General features: G+C 44.2%; 1 protein-coding gene across 5 annotated transcripts in view; it reads left to right on the top strand.

Moving 5' to 3' along the window:
- RNASET2 (ribonuclease T2) overlaps positions 1-26,090 on the top strand; it is a 69,983-nt gene that overhangs the window by 38,563 nt on the left and 5,330 nt on the right. For all 5 annotated transcript variants that reach the window (XM_061624373.1, XM_061624372.1, XM_061624371.1 and 2 more), the window contains 5 exons: positions 9,238-9,295; positions 11,733-11,797; positions 17,269-17,382; positions 18,875-18,920; positions 19,138-19,212. In XM_061624373.1, coding sequence (XP_061480357.1) covers positions 9,238-9,295; positions 11,733-11,797; positions 17,269-17,382; positions 18,875-18,920; positions 19,138-19,212 — 358 coding nt within the window. The remainder of the gene's footprint in view (positions 1-9,237; positions 9,296-11,732; positions 11,798-17,268; positions 17,383-18,874; positions 18,921-19,137; positions 19,213-26,090) is intronic.

Here is a 26,090-nt window from a genome sequence, read left to right as displayed (position 1 = left end):
TCAATGTGATTGGCACCATCTTACCATGGTGCAGTTTTGCTGCATGGTGTTCTGCAAAGGTAAGCCACTTGGAGCAACTATATGATAGCACTCTTTAAGTACAGGAAAGGTTGTCACACAGAGGAGGGCTGGGATCTCTTCTTGATCGTCCCAGAGTGCAGGACACAGAATAATGGGCTCAAGTTTCCGGAAGCCAGATTTTGACTGAACATCAGGAAAAACTTCCTAACTGTTAGAGCCATACGACAATGGAACGAATTACCTAGAGAGGTAGTGGGCTCTCCGACACTTGGAGGCATTCAAGAGGCAGCTGGACAGCCATCTGTCGGGAATGCTTTGATTTGGATTCCTGCATTGAGCAGGGGGTTGGACTTGATGGCCTTATAGGCCCCTTCCAACTCTACTATTCTATGATTCTATTCCTTGATCTCTTCTGGGGTTCTCCAAGCACTACACGGCAGTTACCTCTGCACTGAGATTTTCAGAATTAAATGCCCTTTCTGTTGCCAAACACCTTTGCTTGTTCTACGTGGACAGAGTGACTCTTCATACAGATCCAGTCTTCCTTCCTGAGGTGAACCCATTGTATTGTTGCCAATATGATCTGATTCTACCTGCCTTTGTCCAAACCCAGTCCATCCATAAGAAAGGGCATGACATTTGCTGGACATTCATTGAGCATTGGAGGTTTATATTCAGTAAATTTTTTTGACAGGCTGTATCACTCTTAGTGACTTTTCAACCAAAATCTGTGGGTAGACGAGTGTTCTCTGCCACGCTAGCTGGTTGACTTAAGGCTTGCATTATTTGGCCTTTGAGTGTTTGCACCTCCCTGCACCTTCACACGTTATCTGCATCTGCAGAAGCCACCTTTGGCAGGCGCTTGCAACAACATATTACCATTCATATCTAAAGCATATCTGATGAACTTCTTTCTATGTGATTTCCGGATCAGTCTTGGGCAGCTTCCCACCCTTTGTCTTCAGATGCTTTGGTACATCCCATCCAATGTGCTGTTCTCCAGGGCGAAGGGCTGTTGGTCTTACCTGAACATAATTTCTCCTGGAGAACAGACAGTCAGGGCCCACCCATTGGGGGAAGTATGTAATCACAAACTGGCTGCCTGAGGTTGTGAGTAACATATTGTTTTCTTACTCATGTTAAGGTTATATAAGATGTTTTGAGCAGTGTTTTATTCTCAGTATTCATTGGGGGTTGTTTCATGGGATAAATGATGATTTCTTCTCTTTTTGGAGTGGCTGTTTTTTTGTTTTAAGAGGAAGTAGTATTAATTAATGTATAGGTTTTTGCCTTGTTTTTTGACTCTGATTTTCATTCTCTTTTAAGTGTGTATTAAGTTACCATCATTAGAGTATCCTTTCAGCCGTTCATCAGTGAATGGTCTGGGGTCTTGTGAGGGTTGCTATTTCCTCAAAAAACATACGATTCCTGCCTGCTGATGCTAGGTGGCACTGTTGTCCCATCTGATGGTCTGTTCTCCAGGAGAAATTATGTTCAGGTAAGGCAAACGGCTGTTTCTCTCTCTCTGCACCAGAGGAGTAAGATACCAATCCAACAAGTTTTCTAGTTACCGTTTTAGAGTGGAGCTCCCCAATGCACAAAAAAGATCAGTCGCATGGGATTGCATTTGCATTGTCCAAGTTTACTGATGATCTTCCTACAGCTGTTATTGAGAATCACATTTACTTAGTAGTAAGCCCCACTGAATGCAGTGGGACTTATTGCCGAGTAAGTATACATAGGAATGGGCTGTAAAGCACATTTACTTAGGAATAAGTCCCCGTTGAGCAAAAGCTCTCTCGCTCTCCTCCCCCCCCCTTGAACAACTCCCCCTTCAGAAAACCCCTCCCTGGAGCATAGGAAAGGAAGCACTCGCTGGCAGACAACAGCATCCTCAGCATGCAGGGACCCATCCACTGCTCCATCCTTCCCTTCATAGTATCACTCCCCCAGAGCTTGCTGCTGGCTGGCAGCCTGAGCTTGCAGTCATCATAAGATAGTAAGTACCTGGATTTGGCTCTCTGCCCTCTTGTCTATGTAAACTTTTATCTCTCAGGTCCTTGTGACTCTCTCTTCCCCACAACAACAAATGGTAGGAGCCAATTAGTGTGCAAGGGGGATCTATGCTGACTGGTTATTGACTGTAGTGACTGGGAATTGTGCAATTTAATTGGCTGTAGAAATGGGGAACCCAGGAGGGGGCTGTCTGCAAAAAAAGTAACAGGACTGCATCCTGAGGCATCCTATTGTGAAAATACACCTGGTTTTTAATAATATTCTCTCATGGATGACAGAGGTCTCCAAGCAGGTATTGTAGCTCTGCCTACAGCCCAGAGACAGGAAACGCCTCAGCAAACATTTGCTCCTCCCCTCATGCTGAGGCTCAGTTCGTTTCCTGTCTCAGCTCAGAGTACATCATTTTGTGAGATCTCTTTACCAATTCCTGTTAATGTTATTTGTATTGATTCTTACCTTTATCGTTTGATTCCTAGTTCTCCTCTGCTTCTCTTCTTTGTTTCTCTTCGTTTCTTACTTTAAAAAAAAATCGTTAGCGTTAATATGGACAAAGCGGCAAAGAAAAAATGTTTTAAAAAGACAAGCCACGGCTCGTCAGTAACCGCAAGCAGTGTCCGATCATCGAAACACTCTAAAGAATCGTCAGCAAGCTCAGCGCTGAGGCGATCCTTAGCGGGTAGCTCATCAGTAGCGCCCGCCATTTTGAATGTATTGCTGCCTGCAGCGCTCACCATTTTAAACAATACTGTTCAGTCTCAACTGACTATTTCTTCAGTACCAGCCCCTACCATGGCCACTCATAGAGAGGCAGTAGCCTCACCAGACTTGGCTGTAATTAAGGCATGGGATGTTTCTATCACAGCCAGGCACTATGAAGCGGTAGCTTCTTCTCAGCCCGCGGGAACCTCAATGCTTACCACAGTCAGTCTTTATGAAGCGGTAGCTTCTGACCAACCTGAGGGAACTTCAATACTGGTTTCTAACGACAGGGGAGCAGTAGCCCCTGCCATAACTGACCATTCTGAGACATTAAATAACCCGCTGGCATCCTGAAGTGGAGCGGTAGCCCCTGCTATGGGAACTCTGGAAAAAACTAGATCTGGCAGGGGAGCAGTAGCCCCCGCCATTATTCAGCTCACTGAGCCACTAGCTGCTCCGCTGATGTCCCGAAGGGGAGCGGTAGCCCCCGCTATGGGACCTTTGGATCATTCTGCCATTTGTTTACCCCAAAGGGGAGCAGTAGCCCCCGCTATGGGTATAATGGCAGCAACTATGCAGATTCAGCGTGACCATTCACCAGAACCCCCATGCTTGACCTCAAGTGTTGCTCCAAATGTGGAATCCCTTTCCTCTGAAGAGGAGGAGATGAGGCCATCAATTTCTGACAGGGCAGCGCCTCTGGGTGTTGCTGCACCCCCCAATTTGATTTGGCACCAACCACAATGGCAAAACCCAGTATCTGGGCTTTTCACTCCTGAGGTGATTCAGCAGCTCAAGAACGCCACGATAGGTGTCCTGGCCGCTGAGCTGGTCAGAGGGCAATCATCAAAGCATGCCCATTCTCCTGGCCAGGGAAACACGCAGTCAGACCCCTCCTTAGCTAAGAGATTGGCAGGCGTTCAGTACTGAGATGCTAGAGCTTCACTGTCTCTCTTTGAACCTGTCAGGGGACTGAGTTCTGCTATGCCTCCTATCCTTCAATCACAAGATGACTGTCAACTCCCAGACATGGAAAAGGAACCTGTAGGGGACGAGCAGGAATGGAGCGATGTGTCAGGTCATGAGGATTCAGTTTTCTCCAGGCTATTTACAGATCTTTACTACACTCCCTTATGTGCTAAGGTGTTAGCTGCCCTGGATTTATTACCTCACCACCACCACCACCAGCAACAACTTCTACCTAAAAGTGTTATGGTCTTACCAGCCACTACTTGGATAAATAGGGGCATTCCACTTCCGGCCTCAGTTAAGGCCTTAATGAAGTCTGAATGGGATATTCCTCTTCAGTGTAAGAACGGAATTAGTTACACCAATACATTTTCTGTTCTGGAACCTGAAGTGATGGAACAGCTTCACACACCAGTAGTGGACAGTCCAATCTCCGCTTTACTTTCACGTGCTTTACTTCCCTGGGATGGGCATGCGCAACTGAAGGATCCTAATGAGCGCAGATCGGACTTGGCCCTTAAAAGATCGTGTGATGCTAATGCACTGGCAATCTGAGCCTCTTTTTTGCTAGGGCAACGCTCTTGTGGGTGGAGGATCTTCTAGAGGATCTTCATGAATCAAGATCCCGCTAGGATCCGGAAGACCTTGCTGAAGGTCTCGCGATCCTTGATGTTTATTGCTGATGCAACTATGGATTCTATTCCATTTTTGTGCAGAGCTATGACGGCAGCAGTAGTTGCCCGCAGGCATCTCTGGCTTTCCCGCTGGGATGTGGATACTTCTTCTAGAGCAACACTAGCTTCTGTTCCTTTTTCCGGTGACAAGCTGTTTGGAGAGTCAGCTTTAAAGGATGTCCTAGTTGAGTCTAGGGATAAAAAGAAGGCTGTGCCATCACAATAACGGGATGACCGGCGCTTATATCGTCGCCCCTCTGGTTCCTTCCAGTTTCAGCACAATTTTCGTCCTTTCAGATCCAATGGAAGAGGACGTGATTCCAGAAACGCCCGTCCTGCATGGAACAAACCAAGATTTCCAACAAAAGCTCCTCAATCTTCCTTTTCCCATAGTTATCCCAGCCAAGGACGCCCAGGGCATCAGAATCAGCAATGTTTCTGACTCAGCCCAGCTACCACCAGTGGGAGGAAGATTAGGTCAGTTCTCCCATCTATGGAGGGAAACCACCCAGGACAAATGGGTTTTGCAAGTAGTTCAAGAGGGTTACAAAATAGATCTGTTGTAGTATTCGCCTACCAGGTTCGTTCCTTCTCCGGTAACCAGATCCACATTGAAGTTTCAGGCAGTGTCCAACGAGATCCTCCATTTGCTAAATATCTCAGCAATAGAGGAAGTGCCTTTAGAAGAGTTTTTCTCAGGGCTTTACTCAGTCTTCTTAGTGGGAAAGAAGGACGGCTCCTGGCACGCGGTACTCGACCTGAAATTTCTCAATCAATTTGTTACCCCACGCAGGTTCAGGATGGAGACTGTCATCAGTCAGGGAGGCCCTACAACCTTACGATTTTCTAGCTTCCATAGACCTCAAGGAGGCCTATTTACATGTGCCAATGTTCCCTGCACATCGCCGTCTTCTGTGATTTTTATTTCAACAGCCTCCATTACCAGTTCAACGCACTACCTTTCGGCCTATCGTCGCCTCCCAGGGTGTTTACCAAGATCATGGTGATGGTAGTGGCCAGCCTCCAGTTACAAGGGCTGCATGTTTATCCTTATCTGGATGATCTCCTAATAAGATCCAAATCCCTTACTCAAGCACGAGAAGACTTTCAGATAGCGTTAGCTCACCTAAAAGATCACAGGTTTTTGGTGAACAACCTGAAGAGCCAACTCAGCCCGTCACAGAGGATCCAACACCTGGGGGCAACGCTAGACACAATCACTCAATTTATTTATCTGTCAGGCGAGAGAATTCAAAAAATAGTGAACCTGATGGCTGCAATTTCTCACAGTCAAGTGGCAGATGTTGTGCTGCTTGCAAAACTGCTAGGCATGATGACTTCGGCCATAGGCATTGTACCTTGGGCACATCTCCATTCTCAGCCGCTGCAGTGGCTTCTCCTTCGGTTCAAGCAGGACATTGCATGCTGCAGGAACAGGCATGTTCGCATCACAACCTCTGTGAAGGAATTGTTGTGCTGGTGGTCAACAACACTACATCTTTAGAAGGGCGTTCCATTGCAGGTCCCTCCCCGGTTGATCATCGCCACAGATGCGAGCCTCAAAGGTTGGGGGGCACATTGTCAGGGATACCACGTACAGGGGACATGGTTGTCACTGGAAGCTTGCCAAAGCATCAGTTGGTTAGAGCTACGGGCTGCACATCTAGTCCTCCATCATTTTGCCAGTCTAATGCAATATCCGGATGTCCTCATATGGACCAACAACACAACAGTCGGAGCTCACTTGAACAAGGAGGGTGGCACATGCTCTTTGCAACTGCATGCGGAGGCAATGATACTACTGTCCTGGGCAGAGTTCCATGTAACGTCCCTCACAGCAGAATACATTCAGGGCAACCTAAACATAGCAGCAGACTGGTTAAGTTGGCAACAGATGTTTTTGGGAGAATGGGCTCTCAACGAGACGGTGTTTCGTATGTTGCAAGCAAGATTCGGCAGGTACAAGGTAGATCTTTTTGCATCCGACACAAATCATCAGCTTTGCCGTTTCTTTTCTCGTTATATGAGTCACAAAGCCGAACAAGTGGACGCTTTGGGAGCTCCCTGACCAAAGGGGCTGTTGTATGCCTTTCCACCGACTCCGCTGCTATCCAGAGTCCTAAAGAAGATACGATTAGAAAGAGCCAAAGTGGTGCTGGTAGCCCCGTATTGGCCGAGACGCCCCTGGTTCTCAGAGATAATGCAGTTGTCCGAGTCCCAACCGTTCCATCTCCTGATATGGCAGGATCTCCTTTACCAGGGACCGCTGTTTCATCCGTCTAGCCGCTTGGAAATTGAATGCTCATGGCAGCTAAGGTCGGGCATGGCCGTATCAGTGGTAGACACCATTTTGGCTGCAAGAAGGCCTTCCACGCTTTGCAGCTACCAGAGCACATGGAAAGTTTTCTCACAGTGGTGCTCAAAGCAGGAATTCAGTCCAGAAAAAATGACGATTCAGGATGTGTTGCTGTTCCTTCAGGAAGGTTTGCAGATGGGTCTGCGCCCAGCCACATTGAAAAGACAGGTGACGGCTTTATCTTCCATATTATCAGCCCCAGGATCAGTGTCATTGGCTTCCCATTCTCTGGCAAAGCAGTTCCTTCATGGCGCCACTCTAATTAGCCCTCCGGTTATCCATCGCTTTCCAACCTGGAGTTTACACCAAGTTCTTACTGCTCTTCAAAAACAACCTTTTGAACCATTAGGCACTATCTCTCTAAAGATGCTCTCCTTCAAAACGGCCTTTTTGGTGGCCATCACATCGGCAAGACGTGTGTCTGACCTGCAAGCTTTATCAGTTCAAAAACACCTATGCACCTTTCACAAAGACAGAGTAGTGCTGCGCACTAGACCTGATTTCATCCCTAAGGTCAACACCTCTTTTCACAGAATCCAGGAAATAATACTACCTTCTTTTTGCCCTAATCCTTCTCACCCCAGGGAGAAGGCATGGCATTCTCTAGATGTTAGACGTGTGCTTATAGAACCAAACCATTTAGGCAATCTGACTCTCTGTTTATATCTTTTCACCCAGGCACTATGGGGAGAAAAGTCACAGCGGCCACCATAGCTAGATGGATTAAGGCATGCATATCATTAGCCTACAAGGCTCTTAATATTCCATCTCCTTTATGCATTACAGCACATTCCACTAGATCTGCAGCCGCCGCCGCAGCGTACTCCACAAATGCTCCCATTTTAGACATTTGTAGGCAGCAGCGTGGTCTACGCCCAGTACATTCACAAAGCATTGCAAGATTGTCCTTTTAGCCTCGGCAGAGGCCTCATTTGGCCGTAGGGTCCTACAGCAGGTGTTATCTCATTAGGCCCACCCTAGGTCTGCAGCTGTAGTACGTCCCTCTTGGAGACCACTGTCATCCATGAGAGAAGGAACAGTTTGTTCTTACTGTAAACAGTGTTTCTTCGTGGATGACCAGAGGTCTCCAAGGCCCGCCCATACAGTAATTTGTGCGGTGGATGGGACTAACTTTGTTAAATGCCATGGCTCCTTTCTGGGAATTTATCTTTCAGGTCATTTGACCTTGTTTTTTCTCTGTTTATGTTCTGGTTAAATGTTCTCCCATTCTGAGTTGGTACTTGAGGCTGATACCTAGAGCTTTACAAGAAAAGAACTGAGCCTCAGCATGAGGGGAGGAGTATTTGCTGAGGTGTTTCCTGTGTCTGGGTTGTAGGCAGAGCTACCATACCCGCTTGGAGACCTCTTGTCATCCATGAAGAAACACCGTTTACAGTAAGAACAAACTGTTCCTTTCCCAGCTGAATTTAGAATGTCATTGTGCGTGGCACTTTACAAGGTCATATTCTGTCCTGAGGAGCTTCACACTCTAAAACAGTGGTCACCAAAAGGCCTCCATGAATATTCCCTCAAAAATCCATAGTGTATGAGAGAGTGTTTGGTCTTTCTGCTCACTTCCTGTCTGCATTGGCTCAGACTCTCCTACATTGAACATGCCCTCAAAAACATGTCCACATTTTCACTGGATGTCAGGATTGGTTACCCACCCTTCCATCTGTTCTGAACAGAGTATTATCTATTATTTGTTTGTTATTATTTGTTATTGTTTATAAATTTATTAAATTTATATCCCGCCCTTCCTCCAAGAAGGGGTAGAGGTTCAAAGAGCTTCTCTCTATGAGCAAGTACACTGCGGCTGATATAGGTGTCTTTCTCACATTGATTGGTGGTTGGTTAAAAAGCATGCTCACATCATTTTGTAGTCCTATCTCTTTTTCTGCTCTTTTGGATGTGGCAGCTATTTTGTGTTACGCCACTCCTCCGTGGCAGCCATTTTGTGACTTGTGCCCATGGCAGTTTCTCACAATTCCACATATGCCCACTGGCCCAAAAAGGTTGGTGACCCCAGATCTAAAAATTGACACAGGTAAGGCAACAGATAAGGGAATGGCAATGGAAGAATGGGTAAACCGAGGAAGAAGAAATTTTATTTTGGGTGCATGCTGAAATCTAACAAGTGAAATTTTTCCTGGCATGGAAAGAAGTAGTGAGAAACGTTTTGCCTGCTAATAATCTCCATGTTAGGCATGTATAGGAGCAGGGCTAGAACAAATGTTGTCAACTCTAGTGTAGTGACTAGGAAAGGAGATGAAGAAGGAATAAACAAATCTTTCCAATCCTGATTTTTACAAATATATCTTAGGCATGCAGACAACTCTACTTACTCAGTTAAATTTGGTTTGTATGAGGCATGATATTGTAGAAAAGGGTTTTATTTTTTCTAAAGATTATTTTAATTTGCAATATTATAAGGACCAGTTTCCATTTTTTCCTCCCACTGTTTAATAGTATTTTAGTTTTATTGTGCTTATTTTCCCATAGGCCTGATAAAGCAGAAGACTGTAATAGCACTTGGCACTTCGACATGTCTGAGATTAAGGTATGAATTAAATGAAAATATGAGCCTTGAGTTGGGTTAAACTTGATTTGTTTTGTTGAATCACCCATATTTTTCATAGTCTGTCAATTGTTACTCAAGGTGGATATGATTTTTATTTTGAGACTTTTTCGGTCTCATCCCATTCCAAGGGTTTGGGGTAGATAACAGTGTATTACATTTTATTTTATACAGTTGATCTTATTGGGATAAAGTCTTACACAAACTAGGATACAAAATATATGGAGATTAATATATCTTCATGTTTGTTTAAATCTTGTCATTAAAGGCCAACAAAAAAGGGCTTAAAATGCTTTTGGATACTATTCAAGCAAGTCTCCAGGGGGAAGAGGGACAATAGCTCAGTAGGTCTGAGTTCACTCCTAGACATTTCCAATTAAAATGACCAGGTAACAGGTGATTTATTTATTTTATTTATACCCCACCCTTCCTTCCAGCAGGAGCCCAGGGCGGCAAACAGAAACATTAAAAACACTTTAAAACATCATAAAAAGACCTTAAAATACAATTAAAACAAAACAATGTTAAAAACATTTTTAAAAACTTTAAAAACATATTTTAAAAAAAGAGTTAAAGATATTAAAAGACATATTAAAAGCAATTCTAACACAGATGCAGACTGGGATAGGTCTCAACTTAAAAGGCTTGTTGGAAGAGGAAAGTGATGGGAATGTTCTCTGCCTGACACCCTGGAAAGCTGATGCTAATACAGAGTAGACAATATTGGTCTAACTGGACGAATAGTCTGACTGGTATAAGGCAACTTCATCTGTTCGTCAGAGTTTAATGATTTGTGTAAGAGCCTCTATACAGTGTCTTAAGGCCAATAGTATAGCAGAGCCCAGCGGGTGGGTGGTGTGGTTTGTTTGTTTAGGTTACTTCTAAGCCATCTTCATACAGCATAAAGCAAAAAAACAACAACAACATCACATTACCCTAAAAAGGCAGCTAATAAAACACTGCATTAGATTGAAATATGTCACTTTGAGAAACACGAGGGATAAAAAGGCACGGCATTCTTAACTGATCTTAATCCTCAAGGTATTAAGTAGTCTGAAACATAGGATCCACCCTATTTTTTGTTTTATAGGTTAGAAGAAGCTAATTGAGTTGTGAACAGAAGATGGTAGCAGCTTATGAAAAATAACAAGTATTAGTGTGATGTGCTATCTGGAGGCATCTGCCTCATCCATCCCTGGCTGAAGCTTCTGACATAAGATGTATCTACCTTCTCCCTCCATTCAATTATAGTATCTGCCTCCCACCTGTTCAAACTATCTGAGGGATTGTCTTACCCTTATCTGTGCATTCACTGTGGTCATCTGCAGGGGTTTTCCTTCTGGTGCCATGTGCACAAGCAGTTTGTTTCATGGTGACTCAGAGAGAGTCCTTCACAGCAGCCCCTATCTCGGGGAACACTGAAGTTAAGCTCCAACATTGTGAACACTGTCAGATGATAAACTTTTTTTATCTTTACTGGCTTTCTCAGAAGGATGAAAGTAGTATCAGATTTCTTTTTGTGAATTGTTTTTAATCTTTTTTTACTTTTTATAGTTGTATACTGCTATTGTGTAATATTAATATATTTATATATTAAAATAATATCTCATCAGCCAGAAAGAATTTTCTGCAAGGACATAATGGAATTTGCCTGATCACCTAGAAGTTGTTGTGAATCTGAGTGGCAAAGAGCACCCTTGTGCTCCAGGAACAGATAGAATAAAGTTAGTAGAGAAATTGTATACATATTTTGTAGTAACTTCTGTAGGAAAGAAAGTGGTAGACAAGCAACCATTGCTTAGAGAGTTAACCATAAAACCTTTTACTTTCCAATAACGTTTAGTACAAGGTATTTGAATTGCACGCTGCTTTAGAGCCAGAATTCCAAATTGCGTTGTATTGCTTAGTATCCTGAGAGTATCCCATGCTCTGCAGTTTCAGTAGATCCCATGTCCTCCATTGGGTTTTCATTTATTGATCAATGTTTTAAAAAATCAATGCTAACCTTCAGTAAAAAAATCAGGATAGCATTTAATAAAATAAAATATTTTCTGTATCCGACTAAAAATCAGCTTACACCTAAACATTGTGCATTTGGCACTGAAGAAGCTTACACATATCATAAAATGACCATGCAAGGGTTTTTTCTTCAAAGTAGAGTAGAGTTGAAGAGGTCTGGTGGCCCATTGAGCCCATCTAAAGTGCTTGCAGACTGGTCCATTGCTTCTAATACTGACATAATCCTATGCTAGCCAAAAACTGTAATGTTGTGTTTGTTCCTAAATGTTTTACAGTCTGTGAGCAGAGCTGGACATGGGGATAGTTCTATACCTGCATCAGGTTCCCATTGTAGCTTCGTCTTTATATGGAACACAGTGCTGCTTTTCAGTTAACAGGATCCTTTTCTAATTGTTTCTAGGATCTCATGGATGACATGAACAAATATTGGCCAGATGTGATTCATCCAAATCACACCCGATTCTGGTGAGTTGTGCCACTTTTAAACATTTTGGTAGTGTTACAAAAATACTCATTTTCATTTGATTTTCTGGAGTGGATAGACACTAGTAGGAAATTTATTTTGTTGTTATGTGCCTTCATAGTCAGTTGAAATGAAGCTGAATTTTGGAAGATTCAGGACAGATAAAAGAAAGTACTTCTTCACACAGTGCACAGTTAAACTATGGAATTCACTCCCACAGGAGGCAGTGATGGCCATCAATAAAGAGGATTTATTTATTTTTATTTATAAATATATTTGTATACCGCTATTTCTTTAAAAACATCAAAGTGGTTTTTGTTGTTGTTATGTGCCTTCAAGTCGGTTATGACTTTTAGTGACCCTATGAATCAGCGACCTGCAAGAGCATCTGTTGTAATCACACTGTTCAGATCTTGTAAGTTCAGGTCTGTGGCTTCCTTTATGGAATCAATCCATCTCTTGTTTGGCCTTCCTCTTTTTCTACCCTCTTCTGTTTTCCCCAGCATTATTGTCTTTTCTAGTGAATCATGTCTTCTCATTATGTTTCCAAAGTATGATAACCTCAGTTTCATCGTTTTAGCTTCTAATGGTAGTTCTGGTTTAATTTGTTCTAACACCCAATTATTTGTCTTTTTTGCAGTCCATGGTATGCATAAAGCTCTCCTCCAACACCACATTTCAAATGATTTGATTTTTCTTGTACCCGCTTTTTTCACTGTCCAACTTTCACATCCATACATAGAGATCGGAAATAGAACCTAATAGGAACTAGGTGAAAATAAAATATAGCACATCCTGTAGAAAGTATTGTGCCTTTGCTTTACTTCCTTTTTCACCCACCCAATCTCTGGATTGGATCCAGAGTTTTCTCCTGCTAGAAGTAGCATCCTCTGAAAAGGGAGGCCATTTTTACTAATTTTCCCTCCTCCCCTAACCCCAGCACCACCTTCCATGCTGTTCTGGAGGGTTCCCAACTGCTAGAGCAGATTGGAGGAGTACAAGAGAAGGGGAGGAGTGAAAAAAACACCCCCGCCTCCATTTCTGCCAGTGAGATTTCACCAGAACAAATCTTGGTTGAACAGTTGGGAATCCTTCTGTTTGCAGGAGGCAAAGTCTAGGTCCTGTGCTCTGTAGGCTTGTTGGGGTTTTGGAATTTTATATCACTCAGAAGAATATGTGTACTAGATCTCAGTGCTAATGTCTTTAGTCACTTTTATTTATTTAATATATTTTTAGATTCAAGAAAAAATACCTCTCAAGGTGGTTCACATGAAATACAATATTTAAAATATGGATAACATGTAAAAACATTTCAACAAAACAGTCCCATATTATTAAAACTAGCAATCCAATATCAAATATACAACATAATAAAGTCACAAAGACCAGGCCATGGAATCAAATACCCAACCACAATTAGTTCATTGACAGTTTCAGAAAGGGTTTTAGATTTCTGGAACCTTAGATTGTTTATTTTGGGGGCAGAGTTTATTGCTTGCTCTAAATTTTGTATAGCGCAAACTTCATTTATTACTGAGAGCAATCCATCAAGCATGGGTGAGATATACCTTCCATTGATTCCAGTAGAATATGCTTTCCACAGCCATGGTGTTTCTCTCTTGTATTTATTTCTAAAACATTAAGGTAGTATGCTGCATTGACTATGTATGTGTATGAAATTAAATTGGGATGATCAGTGAAGCAATCACTTGTCTGCATCAAGATCTAGATCTATTTATCCCATGGTTCACCATATCACTTTGATTGTGAGAGCTGCTTTCAGATGCCTCATTGGAGACTGGACTGAAATATATAGGTTCAAGTTAGACACTACAGAGAGCATGTTGCTGTCACAACCTCCCCCTGTGCAACTGGCAACCAATGAAGTGGAGAAGGCCCAGAGGAAATGTGTGCAGTGATGTTATGTCACATGTCATCTTTTATTAAATGTTACTGAGGAGACATGGGTCAGAGTCAGCTGCACATCCATCATAATGGCAATGTTGGGCCATAGTTGCAACATCACAGCCTTGGTAGGCGCTTGTTGTTATATATTGGAGCCCAAAGCAGAAACTGCTGTGTTGTATAGCCCAGCTACACAATATGAGCATAGTCCAACAGTCCAAGAATTGGAGGTGGAGAATAGAGAATGAAGTTTGCTGTAATGTGCACTGGCTTTCTTTCAACTCCCTGTCTCATTGAACACATCCTAATTAATATAGTTTGAGTGCTGAACACACAAAGTTCTGTCTCTTCTCTACCATTGGTGTTCCTGTTTCCTATAACCTTGAAAGGAGGAAGGAGGAAGAATCTATACAAAGCTTTAGTATTGACATTGCTCACTGAAGGAAGATATCTAACAATTAACCTTTGTCATTTTGTGATGCAGTCAAGCTAGCAGCAGCAACCTTCATATGTGACAAATCAAAATCCGCTAGGAACAAGGACAACATGCTTTTCTATTCAACTGACAAATGAAAAACAATCTAGTTTTTCTTTTACACTAGAGCTTTCAGAGTTTGTGGTTTCCATAGTTTCCAATTTCATATGAAGCAGAAATGCTCGTCTCTTTACTGAAGCATTCTGCAAGTCTTTCTCTTTCTGAGACTGTGCTAACAGGTACCTGGTAAAATATGAATCCATTTCTGGACTGGGATAGCCTGACCACTGTTGTCCACACACTGGTAACCTCCAAGTTGGATTACTGTAATGCGCTCTATGTGGGACTGCCCTTGAGATTGATTTGGAAGCTGCAGCTGGTGCAAAATGCAGCGGCGAGACTGCTCACTGGGGCATGGTATTGCCAGCATGTCACCCCGCTGCTAAAAGAATTGCACTGGCTGCCCTTTTGCTACCGGACTAAGTTCAAGGTTCTAGTTTTGGTGTACAAAGCCCTATACAGCTTGGGACCAGGATACCTGAAAGACCGTCTTATCCCTTATATACCCAATCGATCACTGCGCTCTGCAGGTGCAGGCCTCCTGCAGATACCATCTTATCAGGAGGTCCATTCTGCACAACATAGGAAACGGACCTTTAGTGTGGCAGCACCTACACTGTGGAATTCCCTCCCCTTAAATATTAGGCAGGCGTCATCTCTGTTATCTTTTTAGCACCTTTTGAAGACTTTCCTCTTTCAACAAGCCTTTTAAGTTGAGACCTATCCCAGTCAGCATCTGTGTTGGAATTGCTTTTTAATATGTTTTTTAAAAAATTTAACTCCATTTTTAAAGATGTTTTAAAAGCTTTTTTTTAAAAAAATGTTTTAAAGTTGTTTTGTTTTTGTGTATTTTAGGGTCTTTATGATGTTTTTATGTGTTTTTAGCGCTTCTGTTTGCCTCCCTGGGCTCCTGCTGGGAGGAAGGGTGGGATATAAATCAAATAATAAATAAATAAATATCCAATATCCTTCCACTTATGCACCAGTATTTTCCTTTCCTCTCCTGTCTCCTGCACTGCCTGTCAATCTCTATTGGAGGGCCTTCAAACACTCCAGAGCCATTTGGAGGGGGGGGAGTTGTGTGAGGGCTGCAAGGGTGAGGGGTAATTTATTACACAAGCATTGTCTCTTCCATTAGCAGAGAGATACTATTGGATATCACCTAGCATTTATATCAGTAAAGCATAAGAGTTTAATTCTAAGATAAGATAACTTGAGGAAGCTTAGCCCATTTTGGGGTAATCCCTCTCCCAGATCCCAAACTGTTCAGGAGGGTCCCTCATCCTCTAGTACGGATTGGGGTGGGGGTGCAGAGGACAAAAGGAAATTGGGAACTTTCTTTTCATGAAAAGATCTCCTGTGTTTGTTTAGACAAACATTTCACAGTTTTTCTTATTCTGACTGTTGATTAAGTGCTCCTGCTATTGGAAACCTTTATGCTGAATATGCACATTTCAGCCTAAATGCCCATCCCTAACACACACTCCTTCCTCCCTTTGAACCCCCGGGTGTTGTAAGCCCCAGAACTTGCAAAATCCACCTAACTGAATGTTTGCACATATAGTCCAGACTTTATTGGGGGTTATATGTTTGTGAAGATGTGCATAAAGATAAGCTATCCAGTATCAAGAACATTCCACAGTCCTGAGGGGAAGATACACATTTAGTTAGGAAATTCGGAAAGAGTTAACATAAGAACATAAGAAGAGCCTGCTGGATCAGGCCAGTGGCCCATCTAGTCCAGCATCCTGTTCTCACAGTGGCCAACCAGGTGCCTGGGGGAAGCCCGCAAGCAGGACCCAAGTGCAAGAACACTCTCCCCTCCTGAGGCTTCCGGCAACTGGTTTTCAGAAGCATGCTGCCTCTGACTAGGGTGGCACAGCACAGCCATCACGGCTAGTAGCCATTGATAGCCCTGTCCTCCATGAATTTGTCTAATCTTCTTTTAAAGCCGTCCAAGCTGGTGGCCATTACTGCATCTTGTGGGAGCAAATTCCATAGTTTAACTATGCGCTGAGTAAAGAAGTACTTCCTTTTGTCTGTCCTGAATCTTCCAACATTCAGCTTCTTTGAATGTCCACGAGTTCTAGTATTATGAGAGAGGGAGAAGAACTTTTCTCTATCCACTTTCTCAATGTGAGAAACTTTCTCACATTTCTCAATGTGCAGCAAGACAACCAGGATCACATAAAGAAAACTTGGGAAACTGCTGCAGAAGAGTGTTGTTGCAGGCATTTGCTTTCTAGGCACTCTTTTTTGTTAAACAGTTCTGTTATACTGGATTTGAAATGTATTATAGTGTGGAAAAATAAGGCTGAAACCAAAGAAAAAGACAGAGTTTGGAACCAAAGAAGAGAAAGTTTGGATCTAACACATGGTAACAGATTTAGGAGTCTGTGAAATATAGCAAACTATATAAATATAGATAGATTTTAGAGTCCCTCAGAGGAATCTCAGTGTGTGAACAGAGATGTTCCTTGATTTTGACACATTTAAGAACTCCTTCCCCTCTGTTTACAGTTCTTCAATCCAAATATTGTTTTAGTCTTGTAATTCCTTTATAGATCACTCCTTTGAGAAGGGAAAGATAGCCACAGGCTACTTTCTCACAAAACAAATAAGGAGAATAGTACCTGCACATTTTGCCTCATATCAAGTTCTACGAATGGTGGAAATTTGCTTGTTATAAAAATGAATGTTGGGAATCTAGGAACTTTGATTCATTGTTGGGAGAGGGCAACTATCCCTCATGCCCTTCTGCCGATGCCCATGAGGGCATGTAAAGAAATCAGATCTGAGTGAGAATGCTTAAGAGCAAAATTGCTCTGAGTTGGAAGGTTAATTGGGCATACATTTGCAATATTATTCTGAAATTTAAGTTAGGTATTTTATGTTACACAGTTTTCTTGTAGCTTTCTGAATACATCAGCGCTTGACACTGCATTGAACGGGGGTTAGACTCAGTGGCCTTATAGGACCCATTCCAACTCTGTTATTGTATGATTCTGTGACACATTTGTTTTCTTTATGTAGGAAACATGAGTGGGACAAACATGGGACTTGTGCAGCTTCGTTGGAATCCCTTAATTCTCAAAAAAAGTACTTTGGTAAAGCACTGGACGTCTATAAAAAAATTGATCTTAACAGGTGGGAAAACTGATTACTTCACAGTCCTCTGCAGAATGCAAGCATTCCCTGATACCCAAAGTTGCTATAGGCAGATGTCCCTGAAAGAAGTTTGAAAACCACTGCTTTTCAACAACTACTTTAGATAACACAAAACCAAGTATTTCCATTATTACTGCATATGTACCCATTATCTTAAATGTTAATACTTTCTTTTTATAGGTTGGGAGTTGAGTTGCTAGGGAAGATCAGGTCTATCGGAAGATGGGGGGGGGAATTGTTATAAGGCACCAGTTCTAATTCATTCTTATTGAAAGGCATCTGTTCTGTATGTGGCTTGCAAACTAAGTAGCTACTGAACACAATATATTTAGATATTGTGGAACAAGAAATGAAACATTAGTATTTCTGAAAAATAACAAAAGTTTGAGGGGAGATAAGGAACTTAAGGAGAAGGGCATGGCAAACTACAGTATCAGCTGACAATTTGAAGTGCTCTGTGCATACTTGGTTCATGTGGGTTGCTAGCCACATCTCTGGGGTCTTATCCTGTGCAAATGTTACACCCTAGTACAACGGTAGACAAAAGGTAGTTTAGGATCAACTGGTAAATCTCTGGGTAACTCGCGATCAATTGGGAAGGGTTTCTGATTTTCAATGGTTTAACCATAGCAACCCCTCAAAGTCTATCATCCCCCCCCTTTCTTTTGCTGTTGACATAAAGATAATTTGGGAGGAAACCAGAAGCGAATTTGAGCATGTCCTCAGATATACCCTCCTTACTCTTTGTTTAGATTCCAAGTGTATATCTGTCCCACTGATGCAAACTCTTGACTCCAATTGGTGGATCTAGTAAAACGAAATAGGACCCTGAAATCTGCCCACCCCTGCCCTAGAACATGCCCCAAATTTTCTCTGATTGCATGCTGGAGACAGTAAAGGCAGATAAGCTATCTGTTAAAAATAGTTGCCTGCTGTTATTCATCCTGTCATAGAAGAACCCAGGATAAGCTTCCAATGAACTGTGGGATTTCTCAGAATGCAGTTTTAAAATTACTGTTGTAGATACCTGGTTAGGCAGTGACCTTCATATACTGTGTGCATAAGTGCAAGTAGTCCTAAAATGAATAAATTGTCCTTGTGAACAATATTATTAATGACTAAGGTTATCTGTAGAAAAGCCATTTCTAGTCATTCAGTCTAGTGGTTGCAGAAGAACCAGATGTCCACTGTCATGACACAGTTTCCAATCACACAGTCTGTCTCCTACCTTCCATGTCCAGAACAGGCAATATAATGGTTGTTAGAGCTCACCAGCAGTAGAAAGTGATGGGTGTAGAATGTTGTTTAGCCACGTTAGGTAACTGAGATAAGTAAAGCTTCTTCCAGCTTTGTATGCCTTTTCTGTCTAATCTTGCCACAAAGATATAATACAGTATTGGCTAACTATAGCATAACTGCATGTTGTGAATTTTGTGTGTCAAATGCTAGATGAAAGATGTCTCTCTTTCAGTTATCTCTTGAAAATTGGGATAAAGCCGGGCAATTCCAGCTTACAGGTAAGAGAGTTTATTTTGCATTGTTCTATGCCATAAAAGTAGAAAACTGTATCATTCTAGCATTGCATCATAAGACAAAATTATCTGCTTAAATATAAGCTCTTGATTACCGATTCTTGTCTGTACAGCTTTTATGTAAGGCCTCTTGACTATGAAATATTTAATTTGTTGAAGTGATCTTTTAAGCCTTTCAACAGTTTCATTTTTAAATCTTCAGCTGGCAGCCATCAGAGATGCTCTTACAAGCATTTACAATGTGACACCAAAGATTCAGTGTCTTGCTCCAGAAGAGGTATCTTTTTCTTTATTAATCTTAGTTAACCTTTTTCGAAAGCCTGTTTTTAATATTTGACATCTTGAAGGGGGAACTGTCTCCAATTTTGAAAATAAAGGTGTCTTGCAGATTTGCATCCATTATATTAACCTTTCAACCCAACCTCTTCATTTGATTTTTGTAAACTACTTAAGAGATTTTCTACAATCAAGTGGTATATACATTTTGTTAAATAAATGTTTAAAAAATGAAAATCTGATTGAACAATTTCTCAAAATATGTAGGAAGGATGTAGTCCTCAAATTTTGTTAAGATCCAAATTAATATTCACATAACTCAAACCCTCCCTAATTTGAAGTGCAAAATACTTTGATGAAAAATCTGTCCAAGAACAAAAAAATTCCAAAAGGTTTTTTTGTGAATGGGGAGAGAAAATTTGCTCCCCATCAAAAATTCTGAAGTTACGGATTTTTATATTACTATGTTAGCTCAGGGGTTGCCAACTGTTGTGGACCAGAGGCGCATTTCAAATTTGAGGCGGTGCTGGGAGCACCAGTCAAAAAATGGCTATCGGGGCATGGCATAACACAGAATTAGAGAGTAGTCATGGTGGAGCTTTTCCCATAATTGTATTTCCATACTAGAAAGGGCTTGACCGGTGGAATTTCTGCCTGCCATACAGCTGTTAAAGACATAAGAATCCTGTATTTTCCCAATGCCTTGGTTACCATTCTGTACTCATTTATCTAGAAGTAAGCCCCATGAAACACAAAGAGACTTATTTCTGAGTAGACATGTATACCACTTGTTCTGCCCAAACTCGAAGAACATACCTCTCAACGTCATGCTATATTCTTGGCCACCAGAAATCGCATGTGACGGCCTGCAGCATTTTGAACACCCCCAAATGCCTTGCAGTTGGGGTGTCATGGCATTTCCATAAGACTTTGGCTCGGATTTCACTGGGAGGCATGTACAGGGCCTCACAATGGTAGAGCAACCCCCCCAGGAGAATCCTGGAGTCCAGTCCTCACACTATAGTAGTTGGCGAATCTGAGGAACCGATGCAAGCCTTTTGAAGTCGTGGGGGGATGCCAGGAGAGGATGCAGCACCCCTTTCCTGGGTCCATCTCCATCCCTGCTGGTGTGATATGATAGCCTAGAAAGCCCAAAGTAGTTAGGTCAAACCCATGCTTCTCCAGCTTGGCATACAGGTGATGTTCCCTCAGCCTCTGCAACATAGCTTTCTCATGTGTCTTGTGATGTGCCAGGGAGTCTGAGTAAATGAGGATGTCATCCAGATAAACAATCATAAAGTGACCTAGGTAGTCCTGAAAGATGTTGTTCATAAAATGGTGGAAGACTGCTGGGGTGTACGATAGTCTGAAAGGCATGACCCGGTACTCGAAATGACCATACTGCATCTTAAAAGCTGTTTTCCACTCATCCCCTTCCTGGATCTGGACCATGTTATAGGCACCCCAGAGGTCTAGCTTAGTGTAGATCTTGGCCGTGCGCAGCCGCTCTCAGCATCTCATTGATGAGGAGGGGATAGCTGTTGGGGATAGTGATTTTATTCAGTTCCCAGTAGTCATGACAAGGGCGAAGTTCTCCACTTTTCTTTTTGACAAATAGTAAAGGAGCCCGGGCAGAAGACTTGGACGGTCGAATGAACTCTTGCCACAGGTTGACATCCAGGAAGTCTCTTAGATCTGCCAGCTCTGTCTCAGACAATGAATGTATGCACCCAGAGGGAACTTGGGCCCCTGGGAGCAAGTCTAGCCACGGTCGTAGGGCCTATGGGGTGGCAACTGGCCAGCCTCCTTCTCGTCACATATGCCCTGATAATCTTGGTACTTTGCAGGTAGGGGAGCCTCTTTGGGTGGGGGTGGGACAGCTGCTGCTGCTGCCTCAGTAGGCTAGTAGTGCCATTTGCAATAGTCCAACTGGGAACATCACAGTTGCTTCCCCTCAAGAGATTGTAGGATCATGTTGTGTCAACCAGGTCATCCCCAGAACCACTAGGAATCAAGACAGGGCAGCTAGGTATAAGGACAGTTGCTCTATATGCCCAGGTAGCTCCACCTGGAGCCCAGCAGTTGCCTGGGTGACTGTTCCTGACATCAGGGGCCACACATCTATGGTTTCCACAGACAGGGGAGTCTCGAACATGGTGATTGGGATGCTGTGTTGTTTAGCAAAGTCCAAATCCATAAAGTTACTGGATGCCCTGGATTCAACCATGGCAAACACTTGGACACTTTGGTCCGAGGGCAAACCTAGATGGATTGGCAGGTTTAAAGCAGACTTTGACGGGATAGAGCTGACTTGAGGTCCTTGGCTTACAGTCGATCCCAGCTCATGGACCTCTACAAGAGCTGAGATTTGGAGTTTTCCTGCAGTGGGGTCTTTTCCAACTTGGAGGGACATACCTTTGCAAGGTGTCCCGGCTTCCCACAGGAGAGAGACAGACCCTTTCTGCAACACTTCTCCACTGCTGTCAGGCGCAGCCATGCCCCCCCACCTGCATGGCTTCACCCCCAACTGGGTGGAGGTTCCCATGCTGGGTGAGAAGCGCATGCGAGGGAGCGGTGTGGGAGTTAATTCTCGGGCCGCCTCAGCCTTGCGTTCTAGGCAGTGACCTTTAAGTCTGCCGTCTTATCTGCAGGCGCAGATGGATGAGCTCTGATCAGGTGTCTGGTGTGTGGTTTGTGCCAGTTCTTCGAGGATCTCACTGCTGAGGCCATGTTATTGGTACATCAAAGTGGACTCATTCCAGTCCATCTCTTGGCCCAGGATACGAAAAGTGTTGATACAAGTCCCAACAGAGTTCTTGCCCTACCGCAGGGTTCCAAATTGGCAGGCCACAGTGGCCTTCCGCTGGGGGTCCAGAAAGATTTCTACCATGACCTCAACAAAGTTATCATACTGAGCTAGCATGAAGTTGTTCTGAAGCAACAGAGGGGTTGCCCACTGGGCAGCCTCCCCTTTAGGGAGGCTGATGACGAAGGCCACTTTCAGGGAGTCATTGGGAAAATTTGACTGCCACCCGTGGATGTAAAGCTGGCACTGAGCAATGAATGTGGCGAACTGCTCCTTCCCACTGTGACGGAGGGGCAGTCCTATGGGCATCTTGACACAAGGCGCAGGCACTGGCAGGGCTGGGGCATCCCTCTGCTACAAGACTGACACTTGATTCCCAAGCAGGTGCAAGGTCCGATTCTCCATTCGGAGGGTCTGGGTCTTGGCTCGGAGTTTCTGGAGTTGGCTAGCATGGTCTCAAAGATTCTCTGATAGTCCTTCCCTGTTCCGCCTCCTCCTTCCATCTTAGTCATGGGGTTGTCAGGTGGAGGAGGTGGTGGCTGAGTCAAACTGCCCTGTCCAGACTCAAAGAACTCAGACACGGCTGTGGTTTTTTCTTTTATTGTGGTAAGAGAAAGGTTCAGGTCAGTGTGCTTCCTGAATCTACCTATGGCTTACTCAGAATTCAGCATCTCTCTAGGTCTAGCTAGACACAACTAACTAGAACAGTTGCAGCACTAGGGGACTGAAGAAGACCTGCCCTGGGAGTGAATATCTGGGCATCTGGGTGCTTGCTGCTCGCTCCTTTGGGTTGCTGTCCCTTGAGACAGCTGAAGTCCCTGGTAAGTGCTGCAAGGACTGGAACCCCCTGCCTGGCCCTTCCTCCAGAGAGAGGCTGCAGTTAATCTTGCAGCCTCTTGCATCAGCTACTAGCTGGGTCAGGAGGCATAAAAGCCCAGCTGCCCTTGGGCAGCGGGTCTGCCACTGGCGGAGTTGCCACAGAAGAAGGTTGCCCCTTGGGGAGTCCTGAGGGTGAGGGTGCTACCCCCCTTCTATTACCTTTTTTGTTTGTTTGTTATATTATCTTTCTGTTAAACTAATCTAGAGGAGATTGGTGGTAGGGAGGGCGTGTGGTGCATGTGTATTTCCTGCACAAGGTGAGATCCTATGCAGTGAAGTGAATGATAGGAGAAAGTCACCAGATGCCTTCAGAGTGAGAGTGTGAGACAGGAGGGGAAGTAGATGGGCCCTGTGTGGAAAAGGTTTGAATGGGTGTGACTGTTCCCAGTTCTCTCATTGGCCTACTGGGATAATTGGCTCAGGCAGGTTTTGTTGATGGACTCGTGTTGGGGATGTCAGGTGTTTAAGAGGAGTCTTAGTACGGAGGAACATGGGTGATGCCACCCCAATTTCAGTGATCACGGGTAGAGGGAAATATAGCCATGGGGATGTGGTAAATTACCATAGAAGATGAGGGCGAGGCTATCTGCGCCCTGTTCCTTGCTGCCACTCTTCTCATGGATGGGTTCCTCATTGCTCATCTGCTGTGCCCACTGGCCTGTATATGTTGGTTAACGCCAGATCGGTACACAATAAGACCATTCTCATACATGATTTGATTGTGGACAAAGGTGCCGATTTGGTGTGCATTACCGAGACCTGGGTGGGTGAGCTGGGAGGAGTTGATCTGACCCAGCTTTGCCCACCTGGATACTCCGTGCAACACCAGCACAGGCCGCAGGGATGGGGGGGAGGAGTTGCTGTCTGTCACCAGGAAACCACTCTGTCTTGGAGCTGGCTGTGAGGGCCTACACCTTGCGTCGGGCCAAGGAGACAGTAAACTAGGGGTGCTGCTGGTGTACCATCCATCCTGCTGCCCGGCATCTTCTCTGACTGAGCTGGCAGAGGCCATCTTGGCTGTGGTGTTGGAGGAGCCCAGAACGATAGTGCTGGGTGATTTCAATGTCTATGCTGAGGCTGCCTCTAGTGTTCTGGCTCGGGACTTCAAGGCCTCCATGCTGACCATGGGACTGTCTCAAGTTGTCACTGGCCCAACACAGGGCTCCAGATGGTTTTTGGTTTTTGCTCCAGGTGGAGGAAGGGGTGGTCTGGAGATGGGGGGGGTGGATGTCACCCCATTGTCATGGTCAGACCACTTCCTGGTGAAGTTTAGACTTCTGGCTCCGATCTTCCCCTGCAGGGGTGGTGGACAGATTAAGATGGTCCGCCCCCAGAGCCTAATGAAATCCACATGGTTCCTGAATGCCCTGGGGGAGTTCCCAGTAGATAGAGCAGGTGACCCTGTTGAAGTCCTTGTCATGCTGTGGAACACCGAGGTGTGTCGGGCTCTTGATACGGTTGCCCCCGAGCTCCCTCTCCAGCATTGTGGAGCCCGGTTTGCACCTTGGTACACCAGTGAGCTAAGAGCAATGAAACAGGATGGACAACAGCTAGAGCACAAATGGCGAAATACGTGCTGTGAGGCTGATCGGGCATGAGTAAAACATAACCATGCCTACTGTGTGGTGGTGAGGGCGGTGGCGAAGAAGGCCCACTTCTCTGCCTCCATCGTATCCTCAAGTAGCTGTCCAGTGGAGCTTTTCCATATTGTCAGGGGTCTGTTGACATCAGCTTCAGGAAATGGAGTTTTAGACCCTTCAGAGGCCCACTGTGAATTGTTTGCAAGGCACTTTGAGGGTAGAGTTGCTTGCCTCCATAGCAGTCTTGATGCCCCATACACATCTACTATAATCCCGTGAGGTGTGTCCAGTGCAACATCTGCTGCGACTTCTTGGGAACAGTTGCAGTTGATGCGGCCTGATGACGTAGACAAGGTGCTTGCATTGATGTGGCCAGCAATGTGTCCTCTTGACCCTTGCCCTTCTTGGCTTATTAAAGCTTGCCAAGGGGTTTGCCTGAGTGGATCCACGGTGTGGTCAATGCATCATTGCGGTAGGGAGTGGTTCCAGCCGCCTTGAAAGTGGTGATCCGACCACTCCTGGAAAAGCCCACCCTAGACCCATTGGTTTGTGACAACTACCGACCGGTCGCAAATACTCCCTTTTTAGGGAAGGTGATTGAGATGGTTGTGGTGCAGCAATTGCAAATACTCTTGGATGAAACAGATTATCTTGACCCATCCCAGTCTGGGTTCAGGCCTGGTTATGGGACTGAATTGGCCTTGGTCACCCTGATGAATGACCTTTATCGGGAGAAGGACAGGGGAAGTGTGACCCTGTTATTCTTACTTGATCTCTCAGCGGCTTTTGATACCATTGACCATGGTATCCTTTTGGGCCGACTTGGTAAGAGTAGGTTCGGAGTCTGGGGGTTCTCCTGGATCCATCTTTGTCACTAGAAGCCCAGGTGACCTCAGCGGCTAGGAGTGCCTTTTACCAGCTTTGTCTGGTAAGACAACTGCCGCCATTTCTGGACCGTGATAGCCTGATCACTGTTGTCCGTGCACTGGTAACCTCCAGGTTGGATTACTGTAATGTGCTCTATGTGGGGCTGCCCTTGAGGTTGGTCCAGAAGTTGCAGCTGGTGCAAAATGTGGCAGCGAGACTGCTCACTGTGGCAGGGTATCGCCATGTTACCACACTGCTGAAAGAATTGCACTGGCTGCCCATTTCCTACCGGGCCAAGTTCAAGGTTCTTGTTTTGGTGTACAAAGCCCTATACAGCTTGGGACCAGGATACCTGAAAGACCGTCTTACCCCTTATATACCCAGTCGATCACTGAGCTCTGCAAGTGAGGCCCTCCTGCAGATACCATCTTATCAGGAGGTCCATTCTGCACAACGTAGGAAACGGACCTTTAGTGTGGCAGCACCTACCCTTTGGAATTCCCTCCCCTTAAATGTTAGACAGGTGTCATCTCTGTTATCTTTTTGGCGCCTATTAAAGACTTTCCTCTTTCAACAAGCCTTTTAAGTTGAGACCTATTCCAGTCTGCATCTGTGTTGGAATTGCTTTTCAATATCTTCTTAAACTTTCTTTTTTAAAATGTTCTTAATCTTAGAAGATGTTTTTAAGTAACATTTTTGAAGATTTTTTTAATGTGTTTTAAAGTTTGTTTTTATGATGTTTTAATG

Source organism: Rhineura floridana, chromosome 4, assembly GCF_030035675.1.
Source record: "Rhineura floridana isolate rRhiFlo1 chromosome 4, rRhiFlo1.hap2, whole genome shotgun sequence".
NCBI lineage: Eukaryota > Metazoa > Chordata > Lepidosauria > Squamata > Rhineuridae > Rhineura > Rhineura floridana.
The sequence above is the reverse complement of the archived record's forward strand: the minus strand, read 5'-3'. Positions and strand labels throughout refer to the sequence as shown.